This window comes from Hemicordylus capensis, chromosome 1 (genome assembly GCF_027244095.1).
Source record: "Hemicordylus capensis ecotype Gifberg chromosome 1, rHemCap1.1.pri, whole genome shotgun sequence".
Classification (NCBI taxonomy): Eukaryota; Metazoa; Chordata; class Lepidosauria; order Squamata; family Cordylidae; genus Hemicordylus; species Hemicordylus capensis.
The window spans coordinates 454121120-454145409 of NC_069657.1; the positions used below are offsets into that span (position 1 = coordinate 454121120).

General features: G+C 45.5%; 1 protein-coding gene across 4 annotated transcripts in view; it reads right to left on the minus strand.

Moving 5' to 3' along the window:
* Positions 1-24290, minus strand: part of NCOA1 (nuclear receptor coactivator 1) — a 374460-nt gene that overhangs the window by 94470 nt on the left and 255700 nt on the right. For all 4 annotated transcript variants that reach the window (XM_053249238.1, XM_053249225.1, XM_053249233.1 and 1 more), the window contains exon 3: positions 14721-14887. In XM_053249238.1, the coding sequence (XP_053105213.1) occupies positions 14721-14887 (167 nt within the window). The remainder of the gene's footprint in view (positions 1-14720; positions 14888-24290) is intronic.

Consider the following 24290-nt stretch of genomic DNA (forward strand, 5'->3'; position numbering starts at 1 on the left):
CTTCATGGGACTTCCCAGAAGCCTCTGGAGGCCACCTTGGGAAACAGGATGTTGGCCCAGGAGGACCCTTTGGTCTGGACCTGCAGGGCAAGTCTTATAAACCTGACTGGTGCAATTTTGTCATCTTCTTGGCATTCAGTGGCCAAGGTTAAGCTTTTACAGGGGTTAGGATTTCAGTGTGTATTGTTTCAGCCTGGTTTTATTTGATTGATTTTAAATTTGTCAATAGTCCTAGAAATTTAATTAAATCAAACAGTGGCCCACTTTAATTAGGAGGATGTGGATTAATCCATATGGGAGATAGCAGGCGAATGCTGCCTTCGGGCTGGAGGCTGGGCAAGATCACCTCTGGGCCTCTCCCATGAACAGAGGGGAGGAGAAGAAGCCGCAAATATATGCTGAGATGCACACATCCACCCTATTCAATGCAGGGAGGAATCGTGACAGAAACTGGTTAACAAGGTGGTTTCTCATCTTTGAGGTTTGGAACTGGGCATTCCCAGGGCCAGCAAAGACAACTTCTGTTGCCTAGGTGGAAAATCCAAATGGCACCTCCACCCACCACACTAGTTAACATGAGCACCATCCCACTGGCCTGCTCTCCTGCACAAGCGCAATGAGGGAAGGGCCACTGCTTGGAGGGAGGGCTGCTTCTGCGCATTCCAGCCACTGATATGTGGGCCAGTGGTGGGAACCCAGTGGGCACGACACACCTAGAGGGTGGGGACCCCACACAAGATTTGTCAAAAATATTCTGGCTGAGCAACACACTCTTTGACCTGTAATTCTTTGGGTCTATTGCGCAACACATTTCCAAGGTCCTCAATGGCAGAAAGCTGACACCGTGCCAAAGAGCAGACACCACACCAATTTGATACGCGAATCAACAAAGTGGCACTTTTCTTCAAAATGCACACTCCAGCATGGAGGAGTCTTACTCAGGCAAGTGCCATCTGCACTCAGTCAACTTGACTGGTTCCCAGCAGCAGCCTGATCTATATGACTATAAATCCACAACAACTTATATACTGCTTTTCAACAAAAGTTTCCAAAGTGGTTTACAGAGAGAGAGAGAGAGAGAGAGAGAGAGAGAGAGAAATAAATAAATAAATAAGAAAGAAAGAAAGAATCCCTGTCCACAAAGGGCTCACAATCTAAATAGAAACATAAGAGAGACAACAGTAACAGTCACTGGAGGTACTGTGCTGGGGGTGGATAGGGCCAGCTGTTGATCTAGGACCTTTACCTCCCTGAGACTGTTCTCCCTAATACCACTGGGCTTGTTATGAGAAGGGGGATGGAGTGGAAGAGAAGATGTAAAGAGAAAGGGATACTCTAGAACAGCAATTCTCAACATTGGGTCCCCAGATGTTATTGGACTTCAACTCCCATAATCCCCGACCAAAGGCCACTAGGGCAGAGAATATCTGCTCTAGAGAGTGTCTTTAGAACACAAAGCTTTCCTTTTGACATTTTCTCTTCTTCCCCTTTTCCCTAACAAGCCCACTGGCATGTAAGGGAGGACCGTCTCAGGGAGGTATGACATAAGAACATAAGAAAATTCCTGCTGGATCAAGGCCCATATATTCCAGCATCCTGTTTCATACAGTGGCCCACCAGATGCCTCTGGGAAGCCCACAAGCAGGAGGTGAGGGCATGCCCTCTCTCTTACTGCTACTCCCCTGCAACTGGTATTCAGAGGCATCTCACCTCTGAGGCTGGAGGTGCCCTTTAGCCCTCAGACTAGTAGCCACTGATAGACCTTGTCCTCCACGAATTACCCCTCTTGAAGCCACCCAGGCTGCTGGCTGTCACCACATCTTGTGGCAGAGAATGCCATGCGTTGATTATAGGTTGCGTGAAAAAGTACTTCCTTCCGTCAGTCCTAAATTTCTTGGCAATCAGTTCAAATGGACGACCCTTGGTTCCAGTGCTATGCAAGAGGAAGAAAAATTGTCTCTATCAATCTTCTCCACACCAAGGATAATTTTATAGATCTCTATCATGTCTCCCTGTAGTCATCTTTTTTCTAAACTAAAAAGCCCCAGGCATTACAAAATTTGGTTAGTAATTGGTTTTAGTATCATCAGCTAAATGAAATTTATAAAAAGGATCTTAAAGTTGGATTTGTGGATCAAATGTAGAGATTCAAGAAGGAGTTGTGTAAAAATGACGAAAGATTAGTCTCTAAGATGTATAAGTTGTTGCTTTTGGAGGAGACAAGAGATGAAGCAGTTTAAACGACTATGATAAAATGGCTCAAGATGTGGGTCATAATATAGATATGGCTGCTTGGGAAAAATTATGGAAAACTGATTTAAAGTTTACCGCAAGTTATACTTTAAAAGAAAATTATTATAAGATGATGTATAGGTGGTATCTGACATCGAAAAAATTAGCATTAATGTATAAAAATGTTTCAAACAAATGTTGGAAATGTGGACAATGTGAAGGAACGCTTTTCCATATGTGGTGGTCACGTGAGAAGGCAAAGGCATTTTGGGATATGATATGAGTTGAAGAAAATTTTTTAAATGACATTTCCTAAGAGGCGAGAATCCTTCCTGCTGGGAATAACCCAAGGAGAGTTTTCCAGAAGAAATTTAACATTTTTTATGTATGCTACCATGGCAGCTAGGATACTATATGCGCAGAAATGGACAGACACTAAAATGCACTCAAAAGAAGACTGGTTGATAAAAAGTTTAGAATATGCTGAGATGGCAAAGCTTACAGCACTTATAAGGGATGAAAATTTGGAATCTTTCAAAGAAGATTGGGAACAATTTTTACTTTACTTAAAGAACTATTTTTCTAATATGGACTTTTCAGCAGGGTTTGAAATACAGTAATAACAGCAGGTTGGGTTGGGTAAAATCGAGTTGTAATGTGGAGTATCTATGTTTTGAATTGTTATAGCAATGGTTTATATGTATAGTTAACGTGAACCGCACAGATAGGTAAGCAGGAAGTCAATATTTACTTAATTAAATGAATGAATGTAATTTGAATGTAAAGCTATTGTAAAAGCCAAGAAAAATTTAAAATGCAAAAAAAAAGGGGGGGGGGGAAGGGAAAAAAAAGCCCCAGGTGTTGAAACCTTGCCTCGTAAGGAAGGTGCTCCAGGCCCCTGATCATCTTGGTTGCCCTCTTCTCCACCTTTTCCAGTTCTACAATGTCCTTCTTCAGATATGGTTACCAAACTGTATGCAGTACTCCAAATGTGGCTGCACCATAGTTTTGTATGAGGGCATTATATTATTAGCCGTTTTATTTTCAAACTCCTTCTTAATGATCCCTAGCATGGAATTGGCCTTTTTCACAGCTGCCGCACATTGAGTCAACACTTTCAATGAGCTGTCCACCACAACCCCAAGATCCCTCTCCTGGTCAGTTACCGACAGCTCAGAACCCATCAGTGTATATGTGAAGTTGGGTTTTTTTGCCCCAATATGCATCACTTTACACTTGTTAACATTGAATGGAATTTGCCATCTTGTTGCCCACTCCCCCAGTTTAGAGATCCTTTTGGAGCTCCTCACAGTCTCTTTTGGATTTCACTTCCCTAAAGTGGCATTTGATTACAGATTATATATCCGCGTGCCTGCCCACTCTTGGAGTCCTGTGGCAGCTACCAGCCATAATAGCTAAATGGAACCTCCATGCTCTGAGATAGTCTACCTCTGAATGCCAGATGCTGGGACCCACAACAGAGGAAGGTCATCATGTTTGTGCCTGCTCATGAGCACCCCAAAGGCATCTACCTGACTGCCAGTGGAAACAGAATGGCAGACTAGACCAATCTTGGCCTGGACCAGCAAAGCACTCCAATGGTCTTATACCAACTGTTCAACGGCAAGTTAACATTACTTTCCTCGAGAAGTAGGGATTTAATTTAATCCTTCTTCCTCATCTACTTGTAACAAAACCCAACAAATGGTGACTTCATCGAGAGAGCTTTTCTTCCTGTCTCTCGCTCCTGGGCATCAAGTGCTTGAAAAGCAGCATTCAGAGTGCAGGACTGGCTCAAAAATCATCCTGCAATTTTTTTGGGATGGTGAAGTGCTGAAAAATTGACTGCCTGGCCTCTTCCTTTGCTGCGTCTCTGGCTGCCTTGGCAGATGATCTCCAGGCTGCTGCCACAGCCGCAAACAGCATGTCCTGCCAACTGTACATTACTAGGCCTGGAAGGGCTCCAGCTCTCAAAGCATTCGCTTGATGCTTTTAAACAACAGCAGCCCAGTGCGCCAAAGGGGGCAAAGGAGGGCCCCCTAGCCGGCTAATCTATGGACAGGCGGGGCGGATTCAGAAGGCTTCCTCTGTGCTCTGGGGCTCCTCTTGACAGGGAGAAACAAATGAGATGCTCAGGGTGGCGAGGAAGAGCTGGCCTCTCACATCTTCAGGAGAGGCAAGCTTAGAAATCCGTCAACAGGAGGAACTGCCCTGAGTGAAGACTTGGCCAGAGACAGCTTAGCTGTGGATCGTTTCCATTCACTGCTCACTTCCACCTGCTGTTCCACAACTTTGCTGTTTGCAGAGAGCTCCAATTAGCACTCTCTGTGCCAGGGAACCAGCCCTTTAGACTCTTCCTAAGGAAGTTAGAGAAGAGAGCTGGTCTGGTGGGAGCAAGCATGACTTGTCCCCTTAGCTAAGCAGGGTCCACCCTGGTTGCATATGAATGGGAGACTTGATGTGTGAGCACTGCGAGGGATTCCCTTCAGGGGATGGAGCCACCCTGGGAAGAGTATCTAGGTTCCAAGTTCCCTCCCTGGCAGCATCTCCAAGAGAGGGCTGAGAGAGAGATTCCTGCCTGCAGCCTTGGAGAAGCCGCTGCCAGTCTCTGTTTTCAAGTAAGGGAATGCTTCTGACCACACCCAGAGTGCCCCCAGTAAGCAATCACATCTGCTAAATTCCTGTGAAATTCTTAAATAAATCTGGGCTTTAAAACAAAAATCTTCTCCCCCTCCCCCACTGCCCCCAAATCATGACACAGGAGTGGGCGTGGATGGATGCTGCTGAGTCACAAGTTCTTGGCTTCACAGCCTTTGCCTTTTGAGCAGATTACTGCAAAGGGGCTGGGAGGAAGAGGCACTGGCCCCAGGGGCAAAGCTATAACTGAGAGAAAGGGTTCAAAGAATACGGGCCCCCAGCTCCTGAGGGCCCTCCAGCTCCATCCCTCCCTATTTTCTTCATTATCTCCCTCACTCTGGGGGGCCGCCAGAGAGAGGGATGAACACGGGCCCCCTCTCCCCAGCTACGCCCCTGACTGGCCCTTCACCTGGACACTCGCCCACCAAGACTAACATTTGCCTTTCCAGATCCTCAGCTAAAGCCACCTGTGGCAGACAGGAGAGGGACCACAGCCCAGAGGAAGAGCAAACACTTTGCATGCAGAAGAGCCCAGCTGCCTCCAGTCAAAAGGATCAGGTAGGAGATGATGGGAAAGCCTCTCTCTCTGCCCAAGACCTTGGAGAGCTGCTGCCAGTCAGAGTAGACAAGACTGGGCGAGATGGATCCCGCTTCGCATGTGCTAACAGGTCACTTATACCTCATTAGGTATAACAGAGACCACTAACAAGACAGGCCTGAAAACCTACTGCACAAATGGCTTGAAAGCATTTTCTGTTTCCCACAACAAAAAAATCCTGGAAGCCAGACACAAACATCATAACACTCTACACAAAGGCAGAAGCTCAGAGAGCATCACTGACTCTAGCACAAAGGCACTGGTTTTGGAAACTTGTAGTATGCTATCTTCTCATGCCTAATGGTCCAGAGATAAATGGAGAGAAAATGAAAGGGTGGTGTTTTCTCCGTGCCCAAAAACAACATGGTCAGCAGAAGCAGATAAGCTGGTAACTGAGAGCAAAGCTCAAGGAACCACGCATTGAAGTAGCACTTGTCCTAGTTAATGTTCAGCTATGCACTGCCAAGAAAACCAATGACTGCTCAAATGCCAGGAAGCAGGGAGCCTCCTGAGCTCTGGCCAGCTAGGAAGCCACCTTCAGATGATCCCATTTATGCAGTGGATGGAATCTGATGCCATTCAGCTCTCAGCAGAGGCTTCCAAACCACCCTGTCCCCATCACTGCTATAAGGCATTTGTGTTCTGCAGTCATCACTCCTAAAATAATAGCAAGTTACAGATATCCATACCAATCGAGCCTCCATATACAGCTTAAAATGGTGCATGGATCTCACGTTTCTAGAGAAACATCAACACCCACAGAGTGGTGGTTAGGATCAGCAAGCTCTGCAGAGCTGATTGTGAGAATGCAAAATCTCAGGGTAATCCTGGTCAAACCACTCTGGGTAACCAGCATTTAACCAGGACAGATAACTAGGATAGTTATATATCCTGGTTAATTGGAGCAGTTTGAGCAGGATTGCCCTGAAATTCTGCATTCTCACAATCAGCTCTGTGGGGCTTGCTGATCCTGATTAACGTTTTAACGAGGATACTTGTGACTACAGGAACACAGGCAGTGAAAGAAAAGAGCTTTTTCATCTCTAACTAGCATCCTGATATTATGGACTGGTCTAGTCTGAACAGCTGTGGAAAACAGAGAGAACCAAGACTGTTTCAGTCTTTTCCCAAATATTCTATTATGTAAGTATCATTATCCCCTACAGTTACAGAGGAAAAGGCAGAATTTACTTCGATGCCCTAGGAGAAGACTTAGAAAAAGCTTACAAGTTTACATTGCTTAATCAAAAATGTTCCAAAGTTTCTCTGTCTCATATGCAAGCCTCATCAAGCCAAAGAAGAACTTTGTGAAACTTGGCAGTGACATAGCCTTGCAATGACAGCAGTTGAAAGACTTCATTACCTGATACCATTAACAGCAGATTATAACTTAATGTTCAAAAGCTGCCGCCTAATAGAGAATCACTCCACCAGGCCATCTGGACGGGTATTGACTGGCAGTGGCTTTCCAAGGTCTCTCTCAGGGAGAGGTTTCCCTAACTCTGCTGCCAGAAATCGCATATTAACAGGGAGATTCCAGGCACTCAGCTTGCAGCCTTCTGCATGCAATGCACGTGCTCCATCCCTAAGCTCTGCCCCACACCTGTGTGTATTTAGTGTGGCTGGGGATGATGGGAGCTGTAGTTCAATAACAGCTGGAGAGTCAAAGCTGCCATCCGGCAAGCTCAGTGTTGTCCATGCTGAGGAGCAGGCAGCTCTTCAAGATTTTAGGCAAAGAGAGGTCTTTCTCAGCCCTGTTACCTGAGATCTTTTAACTGGAGAGGCCAGAAAGTGGACTTAAAACCCTTCATGTTCACAGCCTTGCTTGAGCTAGATTTCCAAAATGTTGTGGGCAAGTATTTATAGAAAATGTCAAAAGCTATATAGCTACATACTTGTTAAAAATAATTAGTGAACTCTCTACAATATAGAGTAGAAGGAAGTGCTGAATATCGATAGCTAGAATCTTAGGATTCTTTCACAAGTAACAAAACACATTTTGTTTCCGGCACATTTATATTTAACCTGGAAGAGGAATAATGTGGCTTTTAACATGGAAAACAGCCATTTAATTTCCAGTAATAATAATTCAGAGTGTGGCTATTTACAAAGAAAAAGATGGATATTTTGTTCTGTTCTTATGAACGGACACAGACAAATGTGCATTACTGATCACCAAAAATCTCCTTTTGGGCCAAAAGACAAGCACAGAATGTGGACTCTCCCTCCAGGGATGCAACAGGTGCAACACTGAGAAAACATTAACATCTGCACATTGCTTGTTACAGATGCAAAAAATACAGAGGTGATTTTAAGTGCCTCTTGCTAAAATAGGCTCCTAGTAATGAGCCTACCCTCCAGGCTCCTTGATGTTTGATGTCTAACCAGCTCGGAAGATTTCCTTGGGATGCTCAGCAGAATCTTCGTCAACTGGCCAGCCAACAGGAGAATGACATCGCCTTTTGACTTCCAAAAGAGCTGCAACTGATACCACTCATTTGCTCTCCAGGCTTTTTCCAGCAGTCCACACCCTTGTTCAGGTCTGGGTTCACACAGTCTGACCTACTGAAGGCTGGTGGGTGGACCACAAGTGGTCTTGCCTCTGGATGCAGAACCACATGGTTGCTGGTACTTTCCAACTCTATGATGCCATAAAACTGGTTATGGCATAGAGGCTAAGAGAATGAGCTGTGATCTGTGAGGCTGACAGTTCAACTCTTAACTCAGCTGGGAATTCAAAGGGGGCTTTAGCAAGCCACTTGCTCTCAGCCTTGGCCCACTGTCTATAGTATTGGACAGTCCTGGCCCATCTTAAGGAGCTGTCATAAGGGACTGTCTGTCAGGAACCCACCTGACCCGGTCCCAGAGTCCAGCATAGGACAAGACTAGAGACTGGGTCCCTTGCGTTTCAGTTACTGGCTGCTAAACCCCAGAGCAGCAACCTCAGCTGTTCCCACAACCATCAGTTGTGTTTCTGCCTTTGAGATCTTCCTGCTCTAGGCCTGTGTTAGCCTTCCCTTTGCTTCAGCTGGTGCGGGCACAACACAGCCATAAGGATTACCATCAACATCCTGGTCACCCCAATGAGAGACACCTTGGACAGGCAGTGCCAATGAGCCAGCGTGGTATAGTGGTTAGAGTGCTGGACTAGGACCGGGGAAACCCGAGTTCAAATCCCCATTCAGCCATGAGACTTGCTGGGTGACTCTGGGCCAGTCACTTCTCTCTCAGCCTAACCTACTTCACAGGGTTGTTGTGAGGAGAAACTCAAGTATGTAGTACACTGCTCTGGGCTCCTTGGAGGAAGAGCGGGATATAAAATGTAAAATAATAATGATGATGATGATGATGATGATGATGTGAGTCCAGACATCCCATCAACAATATGGTGAGACGTAACTTTAATAAATCTATACTGGATCGGTCGTCGCCCGGGTCAACAAGGACCGCGCCAGGTGCTGGAGTCCCTGGACATCTGGTGGCAAGTGGGCAACAGGACTCAGGATCTTCAGTTGAGGACCAGGGCTGAAGACAGCAAAGTTACTGTAAAAAACATCGCTTAACCGAAAAAAATATACGAAAAATGCCAACAAGGAAATGATCTGCTATTGAAATTGAATTATTATTATTATTATTATTATTATTATTATTACTACTACTACAAGTCTAGTCCAACTAGAAGAGGTTATTTAAAAAGAATGTACCAAATTTGGAAAGAGAAGCATCCAGATACAGAAACAACAGAACAAAGGCTAGCAGACCAGAGAAGATTCATAATAAGAAATAAAGTATTCACAGGAGTTGAGCTGGAAGAACTGCAAAGAGCAACACAGGCTCAAGATATGGAAGAAGAATTACCACCAACTGAAGCAGTTGCTCAGGCGCAGGTGGAGGAGGTGTTGGAAATAGAGGATGCTACTGTTGCTGAACTGTTTCAAAATCAAAACCAGGCAACCTCCCCTTTGCCTTCACCTCAAAAACCCAAATGCTATTTAACAGAAAAGCAACAAGAACTAAAGCAAACAATAACTGAGTACATGAACCAAACAACCACCAGGGTTCGACTTCCAGCTCTAAAAACAGTTGCCAAAAAACAACTTACTCAGGCATTAAAAGATGTCAATGCTGCATTTGCAGAAATAACAACCAATAATTTGCAAGAAACAAACCAACTAATGTACAGTGCAGCAACAATAACAACACAAGAGCTCGGTGATTCAAGGAAAATTAGAGAAGTCCTGGAAATAATAAAGCAGCAAATAACAGCATTGTCAAAGAAGATTAGCAGGCATGAAGCCAGAATCACACAACACAGGCAGAATCTCCAATTCCAGTCGAATCAGAGACGTTTCTACCAAAGCATAGAAGGAGAAACTGCAAGAAACTTAGAAACACCAAATAAAGAAGAAACAGTGCAATTCTGGCGGAAATTATGGGACAATCCAATAGATTATAATAAAAAAGCAGGCTGGATGAAAGAGGTCGAAAAATGTAACCAGCAAATGCAAGATCTAATAGCACCACCAGAATTAATGTGAAAGAGCAAAGAAAATTAAAAATTGGACTGCACCAGGCGACAATGAACTGCATGGCTTTTGGCTTAAACACCTAACAAGCCTTCATAAACAACTATCAAAACAGTTCAATCACATTTTGCAAGGAGGTGATATTGAACAATGGCTAACAACTGGGAAAACTCATCTCATCATGAAAGACCCAGCCAAAGGTGCAGTTCCAAGTAATTATAGACCGATAACCTGCCTGCCAACCATGTTCAAATTATTAACTGGAATAATAGCAGATGAAGTGATGCAACACTTATTAACTAACAAACAGCTTCTAGTTGAACAGAAAGGAAATTGCCCAAACACCAGAGGCACAAAAGTCCAGCTGCTGATTGACAAAATGATTTTAGAAAACTGCAAGAGAAGAAAAACCAATCTAAGTGTTGCATGGATTGACTACAAGAAAGCCTTCAATTAATTGCCTCACACATGGATACTAAAATGTTTAGAAATAACTGGTGTCAGCAAAAACATTCAGATATTTATAAAAAAAGCCATGAGCATGTGGAGTACACAGTTAACAATCAATGGCGAGACACTTGGACAGGTTAGCATTAGAAGAGGCATTTTCCAAGGGGACTCACTATCCCCTCTGTTGTTTGTAATCGCCATGACCCCACTTTCACAAATACTCAACAAAACAGGCCTCGGATACCAAACATCTAAAACATCAAGTCAAATCAGCCATCTGCTGTACAGGGACGATCTGAAGTTGTATGGAAAGTCCCAGTCAGAAATCGAATCACTGCTAAACACTGTCCGTATATTCAGTAGCGATATAGCAATGGAGTTTGGACGAGACAAGTGTGCTGCATTAATAATGAAAAGAGGAAAAATAACAAAAACAGAAGGAATAGAACTACCCAATGGAAGCAAGATCAAGAACCTGGAAGAGAAAGAACCTTACAAATACTTGGGCATTCTCCAGGCTGATAACATCGCACACACTGCAGTCAAAAGAAAAATTGGAAGTGAATTATTATTATTATTATCAGGAGAGTTAGAAAAATCCTCAAGTCCAAACTCAATGGCGGGAACACCATACAAGCCATAAACACCTGGGCTATACCTGTTATCAGATACGCTGCAGGAATAATAGACTGGACTCAGGCAGAGCTAGAGACGCTAGATCGTAAGACCAGGAAAATCATGACCATCAATCATGCTCTGCACCCCCGCAGTGATGTCGATAGGCTATACCTCCCTCGCAGCTCAGGTGGAAGAGGAATGCTGCAAGTCCATCAAATGGTAGAGGAGGAGAAAAGAGGCCTTGAAGAATATATCAAGGACAGTGAAGAAGATGCACTTCAGATGGTCAATAACACGAAACTATTCAACACCAATGAAACAAAGCAGGCCTACAAGAAAGAACAAGTCAAGAACCGAGCAGGAAAATGGAAAAATAAGCCCCTGCATGGTCAATATTTGCACAATATAAGTGGAAAATCAGACATCACCAAGACCTGGCAATGGCTTAAGAATGGCAACTTGAAGAAAGAAACAGAGGGTTTAATACTGGCTGCACAAGAACAGGCACTAAGAACAAATGCAATAAGAGCAAAAGCAGAAAAATCCACAACAAACAGCAAGTGCCGCCTTTGTAAAGAAGCAGATGAAACTGTGGACCACCTAATCAGCTGTTGTCAAAAGATCGCACAGACTGACTACAAACAAAGGCATGACAAGGTAGCAGGGATGATACACTGGAACATCTGCAAAAAATACAAGCTACCTGTAGCCAAGAATTGGTGGGACCATAACATTGAAAAAGTTGAAGAAAATGAAGATATAAAAATATTATGGGACTTCCAACTACAAACAGACAAACATCTGCCACACAATACACCACATATAACTGTAGTCGAGAAGAAAGAAAAACAAGTTAAAATAATCGACATAGCAATACCAGGGGATAGCAGAACAGAAGAAAAAGAAATAGAAAAAATCACCAAATACAAAGATCTACAAACTGAAATTGAAAGGCTGTGGCAGAAAAAGGCCAAAATAATCCCAGTGGTAATTGGCACCCTGGGTGCAGTTCCAAAAGACCTTGAAGAGCACCTCCACACCATAGGGCTCACAGAAATCACCATCAGCCAGTTACAAAAAGCAGCTTTACTGGGAACAGCCTATATTCTGCGATGATATCTATAACAATTGACAATAAAATTCAGCCATCCCAAGTCCTTGGGAAGGACTCGATGTCTGGATAAAACAAACCAGTCAATAACACCTGTCTGACAGTGTAAACAAGAAATAATAATGACCTGAGTCCAGACATCCTGGGAGGTGAATCTGTTGGATATCAGCACTACAGTTCTTGGTCAGTATAAATAAGCCCTGACAGAAGAAAGGATTCTAGTCTTTAAGCTATACCCCAAATTTGCATGTCCAGAACTAATTTATGCGCTGTTTATAGTCATGGGAACAAAACAAAACAAAATGTGGCCTGGAGGAAATCCATCACAACCACAGAGACACCTTCAGCAACTTAATTCCCAGGACAGCAAGCTTCTTCCTCATACTTGCTTATGTGAATAGTGTAGATAAAAACAGGTGATCTTGTTATTAAGACGTACATGGAAAATGGGAGTTTGGCTAACTGAAAGCATTTTTTAAAAGGTTTAAGTTACATTAAATGCCACTTTAAAAAACAACAACTTCTTTATCCAATGCAGTTTTAAGCATCCAAACCTTGAATGAAAAGCTCAGGTGATTCTGGAAGATGACATACTTCTGCCATTTCACACAACACACCTGGGTTCGCCATCCTGTATGCACTCAACTGGGAGCTGCTGATAATCAGAGACAGGTGACCAGGGTGTGTGTATGATAATGCATTTGTTCCATTTTGCCTAAGGTTTCAAGTCCGCCCCTGAATATGTAATGTGTAAAGTGGCCCAGAATTTGTTTATCAAATGTGTGACTCCTTGTCACACTCTCTCAGCCTGCCCTACACACAGGAATACGGAGGAGCTGTCCGCAGCATGGGAGAGCACCCCTGAAAGTTCTCTCTTCTCACAACTTCATGTTCAAGTTGCAAGAACACAGGCAATTTTTCACAGACCTCTTAGAAACACAGTGGAACATCAGCATCCTAAACTGAGTCCCAGGAGCACAGTGACAGGGTGGAGTCACGCTTTAGCTTGGCGAATGCCTTTTCCCACAACTGTCCATTTGCAGAAGACATTTGAACGTAATATGTCACATGTAACTGCTGGAAGTTCAAGAGATGATAATGCAATCATGTTACTTTTTATTTTCTCAATAAACAAACATATTTTTAAAAAATGAATGCAAGGCCAAGAGTGTCATCTGTAGAAGGGATTCAGGAGGCGAGAGGGAACCCTTGTTGAACCTATTGACACCCCTACAAAACACAATCTCCTTTTAAAAACATCTGTGGAGCGGGGAGGCATTGGTGTGAGAAGTGAGAATTCTAAAGCATTGCTCTTAGCACCCGCAGGAACCTCGTCTGGCCACTAGAGACATGATGAGATTTTGCTAGTGCAAGATTTTGCTTGTGTATGTTGCGCAATGGCTCTCTCTATATGAGATGTTTTGGTTTTCAGAATAAAGATTTATTAAGACTCAACCTAATGTCTCCAGATAATCCTGAACTTCTTTACCACCAGAGCATACTCTGCTGTGTGAGGACTTTACTGTTTCTCTGCACAGCCTTCAACATTTGCAAGGTGGAGGTAAGCAATGAGGGGAGGGTTAGGTACCTTCCAAGAAAAACCGGCAAACCGCAAGGTGCCAGGAAAAAGTGGGGCTTTTATAAAATGCTCCAACATAATGTGCTTGTGCCTGATGCATTTCAGCTAGAACAGAATATCTCTTACTCAGAGGCAATTGTAAGACAGATTCAAGACAACAATAATTTAGCAACCTGTAGTCCAAATGCACTGCATAACATTAAACAATCTATACAGTAAAAAATAATTGCATATTAAATGTTATTCAAAAATCTGCACAGTATTCAAGGAATTCAAACCACCTTCTTGTTAAAAAGGCAGGTGACCAAAATAATCAGAACCTCCAAACCACGATGAAAACCAAACAGTAACAAAAGTAGTATTTATATTTTCCTATAACCTAATGTCAAAGGGGTTGACTGTATACTCTTTTGCTAAGAAAAGCTCTTGAAAGCTTCCTGACCACATTTTTGAAACCCACTATACACTTACAAGAACATATTTAACACTCATCTACAGATAAATGTTCCAATTATCCCCATTCTTCCCTAATAAGCTCGAATGGTTTTACTTCTAAAAATATTCTGCAGACTTGCAGATTGTATATTTACTTGTAAGGGGGAAGAGGCAGGAGAGAGACCTGCCTGATTTCCTCCTCAAGCCGCACACAAAGGAAGGATCATTAGAACAAGGCAGTAGCTCCTCCCGAGTTTTCTCCTCTTTACATGTGATTGGGATGATGATGAGTCATTGAGAACCTGGTTACCCTCCTTCCTGCCCCAGTCCATTGTCAATCAATATGGGTCTTCTGCTAGGGGTCATTCAACACACTTAAGTCTTGACTGGTGGGAGGTCGCTACCCCTTCCTACATGTTCCTGCTTCAGCTCTTTTGTGCCTTCCTAGGAAGACTGTGTGCCCCACAGTTTACAAACCACTCCCTCTGACTGTATGTTCAAAAAACAGAAGTCCCAAGAGCTTTGAAGATTTACCTTGCTCGAGTCTCTTCATCTGCTGGATCTGGTCGACAGTTTTCTTCAGAATCTTGCATTTGTCAGGTTTGACACTCAGGCTGTCAATTTCTCCAATATTGGCGGAAAGCAGCTCTGCCAGCTCTTCCAAGTATTTGTTCTCTTGCTCCCTGCGCCGTTTCTCATTGCTGTTATAGGAAACCAATTTTAGTTACTGCCCTTCTCCATAATCAAAGCCCATGCCTACTTTGATCCAAGACAATCCAAATTTGACACCAAGAATGATCCAAATGAGGATGTACGTTTCTTGAGAAACTGGAGGTTGTGAGAAGGTGCACTAAGCAGAAATCCTTCTTGCAATCTAATCCAGCCAAACATTTAACAGGCACGGGCATAGTGGCAGGTTCCATTTACCAATTCTGCAAGGTTATCTGGTCCTGCTCCTTCCTAACCACAGCCTTGTTCCATGACAAATGTCAGCAAAATCAAAACAGCTAGATCAGTGTCAGCAGACTTGATAGTGGGGGCCCTTCCCCTTCCCCTGAAATACACAACTGCAATAATACTATGCAATAATAAAAAGTCTACATATTGCAAAGAATCCACATGCAAGTTCACATATCCAACTGTTGCACAGCTCAGTATTCAACAGGAGGCTGGTCAGCTAGCCCATTCCATATGGTATGAATCAGGGGTAGAATATATATTTAAAAATCCTTAGAGGGATTCCAGGTGTAGGATTGCTTTTCATGCTTATTGTTAGCAGATGTCAAAATGTTGTAGACTTCTTATTGTTACATTTTATCATGAACAGATGATCTCTTTGTAACACAGATGATGTCTATTTTCACAATTGTTATTGCTAGTACTATCTCACCAAGTATTTGTAATACATTCATTATCATCATCACATCCTGCGCTCTTTGGGAGCGGGGGTGGGGCGGTGCATGAGAGTCCACTGTTAATTCTTAAGTCAGCTCTTGAGATCTAGCGTGTTTTGGCTGCAACAGCCCAGACGGCCACACAAGAGTCTCTCCCAACAGCCTGGCCTCCTCTTTCTCTCCCTTTTGTGCTGCTGCTGCTGCTGCTCTCTCCTCCCACGCCATCCATTTGACTATTAACGCACAGCAGTCACGCAGTTGATCAAGTTATTAGGAAGCCAGTAAAGGCAAAAAGAAATCGGCATATTGCCAATGGGAAGAAATTGTGACTGCAGCATGCCAAGAAACAGAGTTAATAAGCTAAAAGGCAGAAGTGAATTAAAAGAAAAAAGAAAAGGAAGGCAATCAATCTGTTTGCAATAGCTGCTAAAGCAATCGCTTTATAAGCAAGTCCAAGAAATATCCAACATGCCATGAAATTATGCAGATGAAGAGTGAGCAACCTTCCTTTGGCTGCAATTATTCACTTCTGCACTTTACAAAATGCTCTCATAGTGATATTCCAGAGGCTTTTTTTAAATAGACATTGCAATGATTGCACAGTTAGTTGCTGAGCAGGCTTCAGATGCCTTTCCCCAAGGTTGTACTTCTGTTGCAGGATCTCCTTTTTAAGCTGCCTTTTACCTTCAATATCTTTGCATTTCCATTCAGTCTTGCCCTCCCCTCGTTAGTTGGGTCCATTATGACGGAGTGTGTTGGGTGGTTCACAAGTGTCACGGCAGTCTATTGGACAGCGCCAGTGCCAAACACACAACTCATGCCCCACCCTGACATACACTCCCTGCTACACCACTCAAGAACCAAAGTACTCACCCCTTTACAAAAATGAAGCCCCAACAGCAACCAGGCGATCTTCCCTACCCTTCAGCAAAGCCTTGCCATTTCATTATTCTTTTCACTTCTTTTTGGGTGGCTGCTTGAAGGTTGTACACTGTCCTGCTCAGAAACTAGAAGCCACCTGAGCTCACTGAACACTGAGTATAGCAGTCTTCCACAGAAAAGCTCCCCACCACTGGAATGTTGGCACCTACTGCTAGGTAAGGGCTAGTGTCAATATAGTGCTAAGAGAAGGAAACATTGGTACTTACCGTGAAGGGTTCTTTTTCACAGCCGAGGAAGTCATCCTCCATTGTATGGGATTATGGACTGAGCATGCTCCAGACAGGACCCATCAGAGAACTGAAGGCATGGCTAGCTCCCTCTGCAGGAGGCAAGCCAGCCCCAGTTCCGGGACTGAAGTGCACTCACAAAACAGGAGAAAAGGCTTAGAGAGATTAGAACAAGTAACAAGGTCACAGAACAGTGTGAGCCCCGCAAAGCCTGCAAAGCTAAATGCCCTAGAAGTAGCCTCCGCCCAGACACGCCGTGCCCTCCCTGAAAAAAGGATGACCAATAAAGAAGCTGAACACATTCTCGGGTGGGCTGGATGACCTCCTTGGCTGTGAAAAAGAACCCTTCATGGTAAGTACCAATGTTTCTTTTTCCACAGCCCGAGGAGGTCATCCTTCATTGTATGGGACATACCCAAGCTAAGACGGAGAACACTGGGTGGGAACAGAAAGGATGTGGATCAAACCACTTCTTGCAGGATAGTGCGGCCTACTGCCGCCTGCAGTTCGTGAAAGGAAGCAATCTTATAATGCTTGATAAAGGGTGTAATAGAGGACCAGGTAGCTGCTGCGAAAGCCGCGTTCCTAGAAGGATGAGCCGTGATCCCAGGCGGCACGTGAATGTTAAGGGAGTCATAGACCACCGAAATGCATTTTATCCAGGAGGTGAGAGTGGCCTTGGACACCTTATGGTCAAGGAGTGCCGGATGGCCATAGTCCTGCGCAAATAGATGCAGAGAGCCCATCTGACATACAGAGAATGCCAAAGCTTCTCCTTAGGATGGGAAGGAGAAAGACAAAAGATGTCCTGAGACCGGTGGAAGGTGGTGTTAACTTTTGGAAGAAAGGTAGGGTCAGGATTCAGAATCACTGCATCGGATTGAAAGACACAGAATTCCTTAATTGCCAAAAGCGCTCCCAGTTCCGAAACTCTACGAGCGGAAATGATCTGTACCAAGAAAAAGACTTTAAGAGATAGACAATGAAGGTCCACCTCCAAGAGAGGCTCAAAGGGGACTTTGGTTAAAGCGTTAAGAACCTTGTTTAGGTTCAAGGTAGGGAATCTGTGGATAGACGCGGGGAGCCAGGTTGGTCGCCCCCCTTAGGAATTGCCGAAGATGAGGATGGAGATGTGAAGATGTCCCAGATTGTAGGCGGAGTACAGAGGACAGGGCCGAGGTCTGACATTTAAGGGTGCTGGGTCGAAAACCCATGTTGAGGCCCACTTGAAGAAAGGAGAGGACCTCAGGCATGCCCGCCGTCAGGGGACTGAAACGTTTCCCATACGCCCACCTGGAAAAGGCCACCCATGGGGCCTGGTATATACGCGTCGTATATGGTCAGCGCAAGGCCAGAATCACGTTCTAAACTGACAGAGGGTAACCCTTCTTCACTAACGACGCACATTCAACTTCCAGGTGGCTAAGTGGAGTCACTGAGGCTCTGGGTGTCAGAGTGGACCTTGGAGTAGAAGATCCGGCCAGCTGGCAGATGCCATGGAGGGGAGACAGCGAGTTGCAAGAATGGAGCGATCAGTATCAGCTCTACCCTTTCTAGACGTAGTTTTTGCACCAGGTTGCCCAGCACGAGAGTCAGGGGAAAGGTGAAAAGAAGGCTCAGGGGCCAAGATGAGACCAGGGCGTCCATCGCTTCCGCTTGAGGAGAGAAGAAGCGGGTGAAGAATCTGAAGAGAAGATGATTGCAAGTTGAGGGGAACAGATTCACCAGGTATAGGCCGAAACAATGCACCACCTGCTGAAACATCTCCGGGTGCAGGGACCATTCCGCTGGGTCTATTGATTGGCGGTTGAGCCAGTCGGCCTGTACGTTGGAGGTGCCCTGAAGATGTCCTGCCACTATAGAAGATAGGTGATGTTCCACCCATAAAAAGAGCCTGTTGGTCTCTGCCATGAGCGTCTGGAACCTGGTGCCGCCCTGCCTATTGATATGAGATTTGGCTGTCACATTGTCTGTGCGCACCAGGACGTGGGTGTGCCCGACTACAGGGAGAAAATGTAGCAGAGCTAGTCGAACCGCCCTTAACTCTAGCCAATTGATGCTGTGTTGGCTCTCCTCCATAGACCACACTTCCTGGGTGTACTGGTCGTTGCAGTGGCCCCCCCAACCAGACAGACTGGTGTCTGTAGTGATTATAAGCCAGTGGGAAATGACTAGCAGAAGACCTTTTGACATGGCGGGAGAGAGCCACCACTGTAGAGAAAAACGGACTTCTGGAGTCAATGTAATGTTCTTGTGTTTGCCGGCATGATGTCCTGAAACGGGAGGAGGAGCCACTGAAGCAGGTGCAAATGCCAGCGAGTCCACGGGATGCACTCCAGGCATGAGATCATAGACTCCAGTGCCTGAGCCAATACTATGAGGTCCACTGATGGGACATGGAGGAGGAGACTGATAAGAGACACCAGCTTTTGTCAGCGGTCTGGAGGCAGGGAGACTGACGGACCCCGGGTATCGAATAGGGCACCCAGATGTTGGAGAGTTTGGGAAGGAATCAGATGTCTTTTCTTTTGGTTCACCAGGAACCCATGGGTGGTGAGGACTTGGATCGTTGTCTGCACAGAAAGCTGGGCTTGAGCAAAGGAAGATGCCCAGACAAGCAGATCATCCAGAAATGAGTACACATGGACTCCATTGGACTGCAGGTGGGCGACCAGAACCACCATTATCTTGGTAAAAACCCTTGGGGCTGAGGACAGGCCAAAGGAGAGGGCTCTGTATTGATAATGGAGCCATCGTACACGAACTTGAGGAACCTCAGGTTCTGGGAGAATGGGTACGTGGAGGTATGCCTCTGACAAATCGATCAACACCAGGAAATCCAGATGTGATACTGCTTCCTTGATGGAGTGAAGAGACTCCATGCGGAACTTCCACTTGCGTACGAAGCGATTGAGAGACCGCTCTCCAGGTTCCATCCTTTTTTGGAACAAAAAACAAAAGCGAATAGACGCCGTGCCATAACTCAATCAAGGGTAGTACCTCGATGGCGCTGATTTGCAGGAGATGCTGAATAGCAAGATGTTTGTCTGAGAGTGTTGACCTTGGGGTTCTGGTAACATGGTCCTGCGGAGGGGCAACGAAGTCTATAGAATACCCATGGTTGATGGTGGAGAGCACCCAATGGTCTTATGTCATGGCTTCCCATTGTGCAGATAACTCAAGAAGCCTGCCACCCACCGGCGGGGGGGGGGGGGTAGTCATTGCTTCCGGGGGGGCGGGGTGTTGGAGGGCTGGGTAAAGGAGCAGGAAGAGTGAACCCTCACAGATTCCCCTCCCTGTTGCTGCCACTGGTTACACCAGGAAGAAAGACAGGTAAAACCCCTATTGTCTCTGGGTGAGGCCCAGGAGGATCTTTGGTTATCCCTGAAGGAACGAAAGGACTGAGTGTTTGAGCGAAAAGGCGTATGAAAATCCCGACGAGAATAGGGTAGAGCTTTTTTCTTGTCTTTAGTTTCTACCAAAATCGGGTCCAAGACTTCCCCAAAGAGTTGGACCCTGTGAAGGAAGTGGCTGAAAGGTTAAGTCCGGAATGTCCACATTCCAGTGTTTAAGCCACAAGGAATGGCGGACTGCTACCCCCGCCACCATAGACCGGTCCTCATACTGGATACAATCCAGGCTGGAATCCACCATAAGGGTGGTAGCTTTTGCTAATTTGTTCAACTCCCAGCGAACCTTGTTCAGCTTGGGAGGGATCAAGGCTGCAATTTCTTTGACCTAGAGCAGGCTTCCTCAAACTGCGGCCCTCCAGATGTTGCTGAACTACAACTCCCAGCATACCCAGCCTCATAAAATTGTGTCTAGGGATGCTGGGAGTTGTAGTTCAGCAACATCTGGAGGGCCGCAGTTTGGGGAAGCCTGACCTAGAGCATAGATGCCCTGGTGAAAATAAAGTTTGTAGTGGCCGCCTAGATAACTGTGGCCGAGGCAGAATGTGATTTGCGGAGGAGCATGTCTGCCTTACGGTCCTCGGGGGATCTTAGCTGCCGCTCACCTTCCTAAATTACTATGGATGGTGACACTAGCTGCACCATGGGAGGGTCTACCGTGGGAACTGCCAGGAGATACAAGACATCCGGTGGTAGGTTGTAGTGTTTCTTAGGTATCAAACCTAATGTCTTAGATGAAGCGGAGGAAGCCTATTCTGCAGTCATAACATCCTTGAACAGCTGAGGGAACAGAACTGTTGCCATAGGTGCTCAGCTGGAAGGAAACACATTATGATCAAGGGAAAGAGAGCCATCAGGATTGTCAATCTGCATTACATCATTAATGACACATCTCGCCTTAGAGAGTATCACCTCAAAATCAGAGGAGGAAAATAGGTGATAGGAGGATGGGAGCGGGGTCCCTGTGTTCTCACCTGAGAGTTTGCCTTCCTCCGTGGCTGATGGGGAAGTGTTATCGCCATGACTGCCACTCAAACCCAGTTCGTGATCAGAGGCAGGGTTGGTGGCCTGTGAGGGGGGTGGGGGTGGAGCACAGGCTGCACCGGCGCCGGAGTGGGGCGAAGGAAGGGGCCTGGCTGGCGGCCCAGGTTGCTGGGGTTGGGTAGCATGTTTTGGTGCAGAGGCTCCTTCCAGAGATGATGAAGGAGAAGGTGATCTGGGTATTTTCTTTCGCCTAAGGGCCCTACGGCAAGGCTGAAAACAGCTTTTTTCATTATCAGGAATAGGGTCTCTCTCCGACCATGAGACTGGTGACGAGGAGTGTGAGTAATGGCAATTGGCCTAAGGTACCAATGGCTGGAGGAGAACAGGAACAGGAACATGAGCCTTTAGAACATTAGTGCACTGTCTGCTAATAAATTCCCCAGCCAAGCCGCGATATCAGGCGGGAAGGAGTTACTGCTGGGGGCTGATGTAGTACTCATGTCCCCAGTTGGTAGCGAGGGTCCCGGCAGGGAGTCGGGCTGCACTGGTGGAGCATGTGTGGGCAGACTGGGCCACCGCGACGGGGAACGCTCCCGCGTCGGCAGGCTCAAGAGCTGGAGGCGGGAGAGGCGTCCTTGGTAGCTCGGGTGCAGCCTCCTTTAACAGCAGCTCCATCTCCCCTTCCAAAGGTTGGGGAGGAGGGTGCTCGGCCTCTCTTCCAGTCAGCATGATCACCTCCTCCAACAAGGCAGGAAGAGGGATCAGCGACAAGCATAGGGGCCACGTGCCCTGGTTCGGCAGCGTGTCGGCTTGTCCCCACTCGGTGTCCGGCAAGTGGCGGGGCGGGTGGTCCTTGCAGACAGCCTGCAGCAGAAGCTCTTCATTCAGGCACACAGCCAAAGCAGGCACCGAGTGCGTTTTCGTGGCAGTGGACTTCTGAAACGTCTCCTCTTTGAGGTGTTTAGACTTTTTCTTAGCCTTCTTCTGGTCATGTTTTGAGAGACTAGGGGAAGTCGCGGGAACGGCTGTCTGTAACTGGGGACAGTGTTTGGTTGGAGGACAGATAGGAGTGTCGGCGTCCCCGGGAGGGGCGGATACACAGAAGGGTTGTAGTGCCCTTCGTTCAGTAGCAGGTCCCTCAAAGAGGGAGCCTTCGAGAGAGGTGCCCGTGTGAGAGTGCTCCATAAATCACAAGTGGCAAAAATGAAAGTAAAACAGAGAGACGCTGAATAATGAGGCTGAATCAATGGACAAAATAAAAGGCACGAATTTAGGATAAGAAAGAGCAACTTCTCCCCACCCCCTCGCACAATGCTAGACAGAGGAAACTTAAGAATCAGAAAAAAGAAGATAAGCTAGCTTGCCAAGCCAACTATCAAAGGATTTTGCCAGAGCAAAAGAATCGACCTGTTTGTGGAGCAAAGACAGGACCGGAACTGGGGCAGGGTCGCCACCTGCAGAGGCAGCTAGCCACGCCTTCAGTTCTCTGATTGGTCCCGTCTGGAATATGCCTCAGTCCATAATCCCATACAATGGAAGATGACCTCCTTGGGCTGTAGAAAAACAAATCTGTTTGTTTTAAGCGTCACCTCCCCCAAAGGCCCTTGGATGGATGGATTATTATGTTTATTATTATTATGCTCTGATTATTGAAGGGATGGCCAAGTACTTCTGAGGAGAGTGGTATAAGTATTTTGGCTGAAGTCAGAGAAAGGGGGTGGAGTGGAGGGGAAGCAGCAAGGCAACATTTACATGAATTCATGCAGGGATTTAACACATCCAACAACTCAATGCCCTTGTTGCTGTGGCAACATGTAAGCTGTAGGAGAGGGAAGAACAGCCAATTTAACTTACAGAAAGCATAATAAAAATATGATGATTTCAGTGGGCTGATCTTTCTACTATGCCAGAGTACCATCATCAGCAACTGTTAACACTTTTAAAGACTCCAATGCAGGGAAAGTAAAAAACATAAAAGATAAAATTACAGCTGACAACCCATTACAAAATTATAGATTAAGTGGACAGGTTTTAATTGATTGATTGCTTAATCAGGATGGCACAGATATAAATGGAGAAAAAGCACTCTCTTTGTTTTAGGGTTGCAAATGTTAACAGAAGCCTGCATGAGAGGACAGTTCTGTGGAACCCTGCAACCGCTTCCCTCCTTTGCCTGCCACTGTCAAACAAAACAGAACAAGAATGGTCAATGCTGAGCAAGATCTGGGGGTCATGTGGACTGATCCTCATCAGTTTTCAGGTCCTGCAATGAAAGGTTGGTTCACCGGCTCCAATTTCCGGGTGCAATTCAAAGTGTTGGCTTTAACCTTCCAAGTCCTAAATGGCTTGGGTTAGCTGAGAGAGTGCCTTGCCCCATATGTCTCAACCCAAACCTTAAGATCTTCTCTGGAGGCCCTGCTCCAAGTGCCCCTGCCAAATGAAGTGATGTGGGTGGCTACTAAGGAAAGGGCCTTTTCAGTGGTTGCACCCCATATATGGAATACCCGCCCCAGCAAGGTTTGCTTGGCTTCATCACTTTGTTCTTTTAGATGCCAGGTAAAGACATTTTTGTTCACCTAGGCCTTTTGATTTTGATTTAAAATTTTATTTTAAAAGAGTTTTTAATTGCTTTGTATTGTATTTTGTATTTTCTTTCCCCCCCCTTTAGGTCTGTTATAATTTAATGTGTTATGTGGTTTTATTTCATGTTTTAATGTTGTGTTGTGAGCTGCCCGGAGAACAATTTGTTATGGGGCAGCTAACAAAGGAGCGGTTGTTTAATTATTTATTATTATAATCATCATTATGGTACTGGGGAAGTCCTGGAGGTTAACCCAAACCCATTTTTGCAGTGCAGATTAATTTACAACAAGACAAAGGCTGAGCGATTACATCATCTGGGGAGAAAAAGGACCAGTCCTTTTCCAGAATCCCACTGCCAATGAAGGTTGTCTGGAAAGGTTTGTCCCCAGTTGTTGTGGCCACACAGGGACGGGCCTTCTCAATTGCTGCCTGGAGACAGTGGAATGCACTCCCTTCTGGAATACAATCCTCCCCATCTCTGACAATTTTTTAAAAAGTACTTGAAAACCCACCTCTTCACCCAAGCTTTTTCAATTTCTAAATTTTAATCTTTTAGATTGTTTA